The sequence below is a fragment of the Lepidochelys kempii genome, chromosome 22 (genome assembly GCF_965140285.1).
Source record: "Lepidochelys kempii isolate rLepKem1 chromosome 22, rLepKem1.hap1, whole genome shotgun sequence".
Taxonomy (NCBI): domain Eukaryota; kingdom Metazoa; phylum Chordata; order Testudines; family Cheloniidae; genus Lepidochelys; species Lepidochelys kempii.
The window spans coordinates 15,531,018-15,541,166 of NC_136401.1; the positions used below are offsets into that span (position 1 = coordinate 15,531,018).

Genomic DNA, 10,149 nt, shown 5'->3' on the forward strand with positions numbered 1-10,149 from the left:
CCTTGCTGCCGTACAATCATGAACACAAAGGCCACCCAGGTTCTAATGAGTGACGGATAATTCATCCTAAAAGGGGGGGAAAAAAAAAGTAACTAATCATCAATCCAAAACCAGATCTGCTAAGCAAATCTCAGGCTAATGGCTAATAGTGCCTTGAAATTGTGAGATTGCTCCAGAGATGCAGAAAATTGGGAAATGTAGGTCCTTACCCATGATCTAGCCCAAAAATGACAAGCTAGATAGCTAGTATAATGAAATCACTGATGATAAAACAACCTGCCCTCCAGGTATTCTCAGGGTATATGTACAGCATGATTTCAGGAATCAGAAATGAACCAGTATGTTGGAATTAATGAATAGCACCCAGCTCCCAGTGTGTCTTCAATCCCCCTATTAATCCAACACAATTCTTTGCTGATCTGCTTCATGTGAGGATATTACTGCAGGCTTTAAGATGAATAGCTTTTCATTGTAAGAAAATGAGAGCGAATTATAAACCGTAGTGTGTTTATATAGTTAGAAGACTTCAAATGTTGGTTTAACTAATCCTTTGTACTGGGTGGTAATACAATGATCACTTAACATTCTTGACAGGTGTGAAGGAAGCACAAATATTTACACAGCTTGACAACTTCCTTGCTATACAGAAATCAACTATATATAGAAGGGGGTGGAAATGCATCTGGGTAAATTAAAGAGAAATTTTGTGTGGTATTTTAATTTCTTTTATGCTTACTATAATTTGTTATATATTATTAATCAAAGAGGAAGTAGGACTACAGTAGCTGCTTTGATTTAATTACTTTATCATTTCTATTCATTAAACAGAGGGAAAGGTTTTTTATATACCATTTATATAAAACTACAGTGTATACACAATACACACAGTGAGTGAATGAAATATGTATGATCAGATTCAAGTATAAATTAGAGTGATCTATTTATACAGAGACAGAATAGTCACACTTCTATATTAAATATATATCTATTCACGCATTATATTACATCTATGACTGTACTCCAACATTATAGACATTACATCTCTATATAACAAAATACCTCTATAGATCTATTTATATAATGGAGTACACATATATAGCTATATCTATTTCTATCTATATAGATATAGATAGATAGATGTAACATATATATATATATAGCTAGATACATTGTCTGTATAGCTACATATTACTTACACTTGAATCCAATTATAATGATGTTTGAAGTAGTGAAACACCATATATAATCAAGTCGAATGACAGTTCCACACTTCTCCAATGCTTCTCAATGTGTCATTGCAATTAGATTGAAAAAATAAATCTTGTTTACAGCAAAGTTGTTCTGGAGTGAGAAAAATTAATTTAACTATGAAAGGGTTCCGCTGTATTCCTTACTGTAGAAAAGAAGCAAGTATCATGCTAGAATTTTATATAGATCTTAAATCTAAGTCACTGTGGATTCATTAATTGAGAACACACACAATGACTAGTGGAGAATATGAATGTATTACATTAAAACCTAGAAGATGTACCTCTGGGGAAGCATGACAGAAAATAAAAGAAACAATGCTTAATTTAGTACATCCCCTAAAAAAAAGAAAGCAATTTTTTTTAAAAGTATGAAAAAAATACCAACCTGTTTTGCAGAGAAGGGAAGAAATTAAGTCCGAAATTTTAAATTGAATCTTGGTAAACCGGGGGGAAATCTTATGTCAATGAAGAATACATTTCAGTGCTCTTTTACCAATTATTGCTGATGTCTGAAATGATGTCTCAATCTCTTTTGCTCTTTCAATTGAAAATTCAGTTTTTCTCTGTGTTGTTTTAGGGCCAGAATAGTGTTGAGTTGCAATCAAAACTTTTTGCTCTATTAATTAATGGTAAATTAATCTACAGCTCAGATTCTGGGCTGTAAAAGTGGAGAGGTTTCTTTCTGGCAGAAAAAAACCCTAATCCTTCAGGTAGAGTTAGATGGAAATGTCAGTAAGTTGGCGCTAGATTTGTGGCTGTTCTGATCAGAATCGCTTTTCACTTGGGAAGGAAAAAAACAACCCACAAAAGAAACAAGCCCCTTCCTCCTTTGTGCAAGTGGAAAAAAAGCTTCTATATAGTGTTACAGAATTAGCATTAAACAGCATAGGGATTAAAGCACTAAACAAAGTCAGAGCCCTTGAAATGTCCATGAAGATAATTTTCTATCAAAGTCTTGTTTGAATTTTCATAAACCAATTTAGTTCAGCTTTGGCCGAGAGGAAAATAAAAGCTATTTAAAGAAAAGTTCTTTCCAAATCTTCTTCAGAAGATTTTATTTTTACTCCTGATCCTACCACCCCTAGGAGGGAGTGGGATTGTCCTGGTTTTAAAATCTAAGGATTTTGGCAAAGATTAGTTAATATTTACATTGCAGCAGCATCTGGAAGCCAAGTATTTCAACACTTCATTGTGCTAGGTGCATTATGTGCACCATAAGTGAAGGTCTCTGGCCCAAACTGCTTATAGTCAAAGACCCTGATCCATGTCCCCAGTTGAAATCAATAGGACAAAAGGTAGTAAAAAAATTCAGCACATGTGTAGGTGTAGTGCAGGATTGGGGCCAATAAATCAAACAAGCGGGCTGAGTAGGAGGAATAAAAGGGGAATTTTTTTTTTTTTTTTAAAGGAAGATTTAGGTTTCAGTTCCACAAATACATCCCCATGCACTTAATTTCATGCATGTGCGTAGCCCCATTGATTTTAGTAGGGCTACTGGTGTGTAAAGCCAAACACGGGAGGAAACGTTTGCTGGATCAGGGCCTTAAAGTACGTTACCGACACAAACCTCCTACTTGTAAACCTGATTCCCAGTCTATTGAAGGGAAGAAAGCCCTCAAGGGGGAATCTAGGGCTAGATTCTTCTAATACTACCAGCCATTCAGTGCCTTTGGAGTCATTCCAAAGGCAAAAACAAAACAAGCCTCTCTCTCTCTCTTCAGAAGGCTCTTCACAGATTACCTGCAAAGGGAAAATAAACAGGGCTTGTACTCCTGTGTGCTGCTTTATGATGAATACCGAAAATCCGAATGTATCCTTTTCTCCTCTGATTGTTTTATGTTTAAAATTCAGCTTCTGTCTGACTCAGGAAGTTCTATGATGACTAGAGCTGCTTTGATTTTACAGCTTGCCTGACAATTTGGAGTGAACTTTCTATCTTCCAGATTTTGTTTTTTCTTTTGGGTCAGGGCCTACCATTTTGTTCTGCATTGTACCGTGCTGAGCACATTATGGCTAACCAAATAAGTAACAATATTTTACTTTCCCCACTGAGGCTCAAGACAAGCAAATCATTCAAAAGAGGTGGGCTAGAATTTCCAGAGGCTAGTCCTAAAGCAAGTGAGCGAAGGTCAAAATAACCACATAGATGGGAACCGGGTCAAATAATTTCCCCAAGTAAGGATTTGAACGAAGTCCAAAAAAGGTTTTCTGAAGCTGATGTTGGAGTCCGGTGGAAAGAGGATTTTTCCAGATAGTAATTTCCTCCAGGGAAGGTATCACCTGTCTCCCCATTATACCTCCCTTTATTGCTTACTGCAGGACTGCTGGCCTGGCCCAGCCCTGCTACCTTACAATTGCCGCCTGCACCTGTAGCCATTCCTCTACTGAGAGCTTTAACTCTCTCTGTGCTGCAGGAGAGGTTCCTGACTCAATTTCAAATCTGGTTGACAATTAAACCTAGACTTAGATCCAGGACGCACAGAAATTAAAGAACAAAAAAGACCCAGCAGATGGGTTTCCTTCAACTTTGCCAGTGCAGGATTGCTCCCTCCCCACTGTGAGAGTGTGCCATCTATTTTAATTGTAAATGGCATGCAATGGGGCTCCGGGAGACTACTCTGCAGGAGATAGATCTCTCTGTCAGGGAACATTTGCTACTATTCAGATTAAATTTTCCTTTTAATTTCATCTCATTATCCCATTTATCTCTATCACTCCCTTTGAATGGTTATAGACACTTCAGGTTGCTGTATGGCGGTTTCTTCCCAAAGGTTGGTGTGTACCTAAAGATATGTCTGCACTGCAATCACGGGCTGTGATTGTCATATAGACATTCCGGAGCTAGCTTTAACCTATCTAGCTCTGGAAATGCAGCAGTGAAGTTATGGCAGAGTGGGCTTCAGCACGGGATAGCTACCTGAGTGATTACCCAGGTGGGCTTATATAGCAGCACTAAAGTCCATGCTGCTACGACTTCATTGCTCTGGTACCCACAGTAGCTCGCTTAATGCTAGTTCTGGTACATCTACTTGAGCTGCAATCACACCGCATGATTGCAGTATAGACATACCCTCAATCTGGCTGCCAATGCTAGAGAGGACAATTTACTAATTTTGGTACCAGACATAAGAATTTAGTCACATGCTCTATACAAGAGAGAAAGACAAAGACAATGAGAGTAATTTTCCCTCACTTCTAGAGAAAGCGTGTTAAACCATAGAATTATCTGGATTATGCGATTTAATATGCTCAGATTCTTCAATACAGGTGAGATACAGCGTGCTGCATGTTGACCACAATACACAAAGGGGACTTGGGTGATGCATGGGAAATGGGGGTGATTAAACCTTAACCTCTAGGTTGCTTGTGGACACCTAGGGCTAGGTCAGCCTTGTTCTAAAGTTGTTAGCTGATCGTTGGTAGCACGTGTAGTAATAATATTTAGCTCTTTTATGCTATTTTCATCCGCAGATCTCAAAGCCCTTAAAAAGATGATTTACTCCAATTTTATAGATGGGGAAGCTAAGGCACAGAGGGGCAAAGTGACTTGCCCAAGGCCATTGAGCAAACCAGAGGAGGAGACACGAATCAAACCCCAAGTCTCCTGAGTCCCAATCCAGTGCTCTATCGCCTAGCCCCCCCCCCACTGCTTCCCAGTGAGTAAAATGAGTTGGGGGGTCTCAGCTCAGTCTCTAAAAGACAAGCATCCAATTTAGAAGAAAAAACCCGCACAACCTGTATAATGGTATGAGCCGTCTCATTCTACACGAGAAGTTCTTGTCGGACGTAGCACGGGAGGAAGTTGCTTTGTGTCTGAAACAATGGAACAATTCAAGGTCAGCAGGCAAACCAATATGTCCTTGAGAAAGGCTGTTAACAGCCAAAACATTAGATGTGCTGTTTATCTGTCCGAACACCGTTTAGCCCACGTGAATCTCCGGGTGTTGCATTACATGTTAAAGAAACACTATGGGATTAAGTCTTTCTTCACCTCCATGCAAACAGCGTGATGTTCCAAACCAAGTCAGAAGCCAAAGAAACAATTTTATACTTTTAAAATCAATTTCACGTTCCATTTTTATTTCAAGTATTAGCTCCAAGCTATTTACAAATAGCCAAAAAATATGAAATCCAATAACCTGACCTTAATTTTAGTGCTTCTGTCTTTGCGGATAAAACTCATTTAACTTGAATGGCAGTGTGGTGAGTGGGTTGAGGAAGGGGCTGATGCACGGGCTTTATTCCCACTTGTGCCACAACTGTAACACCCTAAGGCAATTTTGTTCAGCGGAGAAATAAGTACAGAAGCTTTGAGACTTTATAAAGCACAGTAAGAATCTTCAATAGAAAATGCTCTATTAGGCCATCGCTATAGTACCTATTGCTGTGATATTCACGATTGTATTAAAGGTATTATCACTAGAGTTTACGTTAACCTAGGTATATGGGACTAGGCTTTATATTGAAGTAGTAAATTATTTTGCATAGGTGCTTGGAGCTTGGTGGATGCAGGGAGGAAAAAGGGATGAAGAGATAAGAGCTTAAGGGTAGATTTTCCAAAGCACTTAGCCTTGGTCCAACTCTGCTCTCACTCAAGTCTATGGGAGCGTTACCATTGACTTTAATGGGAGCAGAATTAGGTCAACACTAAAAGCTTTTCAAAATCCAACTCTAAAGCTGTGGGCTCCTGCTGACTTTATACCTGTGCTTAAGATAATGGCATGGGAACATTGAGCACTGACAATTCAAAATCACTTTCAACCCGTCTCAACAATAGGAATCTTTCAGGAGCAAGACAATGTGCATTAGCTTTTGGAGACACAAGCTGCCTTAACAGATATTTATTGCACCAAGGAACTGATATTCTAACTATCCCAAAGGCAGAGGGGAAAGTATGCATGGGGTAGGGGGTACAGGAGAAGTTTTGCTATAAGAAACAAATGAGAAAGTTGTCAAGAAACCCCCTGGACACTTTTTTTGTGTGCGCAAAAGTTCAAATAAGTTTATTGAAATGATCAAACCAATTACCTAATCGATATGCGTTCCTCAGCAAACTCTGCCATTGAACCAAAAGGAGATTTTTGGAACAGGAAGCACATTCCCCCTGACTCCAGTACCCAGGAGAGAAACCAGAAAACAGAAGAAAAGGGAGACTTGGAGCATACTTTTTCTTGCTAAAGATTACACAGTTTTACAAATAGTGCTAAGAATAGACCTTCACGTTTAAATTATATTCAAAAAAGGAAAAACAAAAGAATTTCCAGTAACTTCAGTAGACAAATCAGTGAGGCAGAAGGTTGAGAAATGGCTGCCTACCTTCTCCATGTAATGGAGAGGGAGTTTGCTTGAACGTCTACAAAAAAAACCAACAGCCAAATTATGATGGCGCATGTACTGAGAATACACACCACAGCTTCTGGGATGCTTTGCATTTTCAGATCTGTACATGGACAAAACCAAAAGCATGTCATTTACAAGCACAAATGGCAACTGATGGAGGAACAATTTTGTACTTGGAATCTTTAGGGTCCAATCTACTGCGAACAAAGAAACGGGTCACACTGTAGAGCAAAGACTATGGGTATGTCTATACTACATACGTTGACGGAAGGGGTTTTTCCATCAATGTAATTAAGCCACCTGAGAGGCGGTGTTAGGTTGACAGAAGAACTTGTCTGTTGACCTAGCTGCATCTACACTGCTGGTTAGGCAGAAAGGCACTCAGGGTGGGAAATTGTTCACAGCCCTGAGCAATGTAGATAGGTCAATCTAATTTTTAAGTGTAGACCAGCCTATGATTACGTTTGTTAGTGGTTTCCCAAGATCATGCTGTATATTGGGCCTAACTGTCCACCCAGGGTACATACTTAACTCCCATGAGGGTTAATAGCAGTTTCTAACACACACATGGATGCATCCTTTGTTACAACTGTACATCCCATACATTTGCTGTTTTAAGCAATCTAGCTGTACCATCTGGTCACATCGTGGATATTCAAGACACACACAAATCAGAAAGCAAAATGTCACAGTATCTAACCTCATTATACAAAGCTGTGTAATGTTCTGATTTGTAATTCCCACCTAGTTCCCTATAAACTAGGTAGTTAGAAAATCCACTCTATGTAAAGGCTTATGTGCATGAAGTAACATCAATAACAAAACAATAGCTGGCAAAAGTAGCACTTGGTTAAAGGACGCAGGAGGGGTTTTTTGTGTGTTTTTTTTTTTTAAATAAAAACATAACTGGACCATTTATTGAACTGGCAATGTCTACAAATACAGAGCATTTCGGCATTCTGCACCATTAGGCATCAACTAGAATTAGGTGAAAATTTCTGCAATTTTATTCCCTTACAATTTTAGGTTTCCAAAATTCTATGAAATTGCTCAGAAGCAACCTCATTTTAAATAGGAATATTGTGCGAAAATAGGACCCAATTTCCAATGGGCAATACAATTGGAAGATGATCAAATTTTGAGCATTTTGAATTTTGTGCGATTCCCGCCCCTGCATTCAAGGGCTGAGCATCTGGATGTGTAAAACATTCCCTTTTTTGGAGTGGCCTTTTTTCTTACTCAGCTGAAGTCTACTGAAATTTTTCTACAAAATGCATAGTCTGCTGCCTGGACAGACTGTGAATGGTTCTATAACACTGGCTAGAGACAGCCTGTTCCCCAGAGTGGTGAAATTGCAGTGTCTGTGCGGTGGCTTTTGCAAACCTGGGCGGATCATTGATCTGGTTTATATGATAGTGCTAAATCTCATACCTGTGAAGAAGGCGTTATCCTTGTTCACTAAAAACCCTTGTTTTTCTATTCAGTTTTCCCATTCCTACCAGGTCCATCGTAAAAATAACATTTAACTGTTGTTCAGAGACAACATGGTGAGAGCACCAATTTTGTTTCTGGATATAATCAAAACTTTTCACAGGCAAAGAAACTTACAAGCACATACTTGGCCTTTTGTAAGATCCCATCGAATGTTTTAATTGACTTTATTTCCTTCTCTAAAACCAAGATATTTAATTGTGCTAAAACAGTTGGTCAATAATTACAGTGTCTCGTTAATACCAGTTACAATGCCATAAATATACCCAAGATAGGTGATTACCGTTCTATAGAATTAGATCAGATATTCCTTTGTATCTGCATCAGTCACATAACCTGCACAAGCTTATGACTGATGGGCAACATACTCATACAGTAAGTCAACAGGAGAAATAAGCTTCTAATATTAAACAACCATATCTTCATAAAACTTTGTTTTATAATAAAATATCTTATTAAACACAACTTCTTCTATGTGTATGTATGTATATATCATACATGTGTTGGCTTGGCGTTCCATTGCAGGGCAGCAAATGGATTTACTGCCCAAATGGGCAGAAAATACATCCTCAGTTATGCTATAGCTTATAAAGCACATTCTGCAACAAGAGTCCTTAAAAGTAAAACTTTATATTACACTGTCACCATTTCATGGTTCTTTATTCTTATTGGATCAAGTCAGGTCATGTGGATTCCATGTTAAACATGCAAGCCTTGGTCTGTTTTATATTGCTCATCTTGATGTTCCCAGGAGATCAACTCTTACAGCAGAAGACCAGGCACAAATAATTAACTTATCTTGAAACCTCTTATTTCTACGTTTACTCTAGATGTGGAACCAGTCTCAGCTGAATAGTTCCTGGACACTGAATCTGAAGCGTATGAGATTATATCCCTCCCTGGACAATCCAGGTAAAATATGAAGAGAATACACAACTCCAAGAATATAAAGGAGTTCAGTAACTCAGACAAAAGCGACATGAGAAAGAAAGTGCATGGGGAGGGAGAGGATGTTAAAGAGCTAAGGTCAGAAGTTCATACGTAACTAGAGCCCTGACTTCACTGCTTGAAAAACATTTTTTAAAAATGTAGTTGCTTAAAAGTCAGTGTAAAGTCTTCAACTTGTCAAGGTGACAGAGGAATAAAGGAGGGCCCTGTAAAGGGAGACAGCTGTGTGATTTACAAGACATACATAAAAGGGCTGAGGATTTCACGGCAGGATCATAAGAAAGAGACCCAGCTCTAAAGGAAAAAAGTGCCTATTTAAAATCAGCACACTATGCCCATGGAGAGTTTGGTGGAGGCCACGAGGGAGTGAATCTGGATCGTGAACGTCCGCTTTACAATCAGTGAGAGTGGTTTCTCATCTACTCACCTTCTACAAACGGATTTAAGTAAAACTGATACCGATCTTAAACAGGAGGTCCACATTAAATTGGTAGGTGGAAAAGTGCTAGATTAGGATAAATTCCTGGAGTAAGAGTAAGAAATAGGACTCTATACTAAGGAATAGGACTCTGTCAGGAGAATGATTTTAGTCTTTCTACTCTCAACACAAACTGTCCAAAGGGTAAGTGTTTGTTAGTGGATCTTGCAGGCAATAGGGAAAGGACATTCAAAGCAACTCCATTATGCTGTTCAGCATACTGTTGTGCTGTTAATTTGGATTCCCAGTTGACACAAAACCCATCCAAGAACAGCCAGAGTTTTCTGCACATTAGCATATAAACATATTTGGCTAAAATACTGTTAATTCCAACCTTCGGTAACATCAGACGTGCCATTCAACTACACACAATGCCAGAGGTCTAGCGAAGTTGAACAGTTTGCAAGAGATCAGAGTAGAAGTGACTACTCTAGATAGTGAGTTTTGGGAGGAAAATATATATATTTTTTTATTTGTACATTTTCTCTCTCCCATTTTATTTACTCTTGCAAACCAAGTGTAGTTTAGGATGCTCTGAATACCTGAGTTCTAACTCAAGCTGAATACTGCTTAAAATCCTTTCACTAACCTCCACAACAACAAAAATGTAAAGAAATCACTTTGCTGGATAAACAGCAATTC

The 10,149-nt window shown here is 38.6% G+C and overlaps 1 protein-coding gene across 1 annotated transcript in view; it reads right to left on the bottom strand.

Moving 5' to 3' along the window:
- Positions 1-10,100, bottom strand: part of TECTA (tectorin alpha) — a 93,747-nt gene extending 83,647 nt beyond the window's left edge. The window contains exons 1-3 of the mRNA XM_073321239.2: positions 6,279-10,100; positions 4,986-5,063; positions 2-66 (exon numbers count right to left, since the gene is read on the bottom strand). Coding sequence (XP_073177340.2) covers positions 2-66; positions 4,986-5,063; positions 6,279-6,349 — 214 coding nt within the window. The 5' untranslated portion in view covers positions 6,350-10,100. The remainder of the gene's footprint in view (position 1; positions 67-4,985; positions 5,064-6,278) is intronic.
- Between the last annotated feature and the right edge of the window lie 49 nt (positions 10,101-10,149).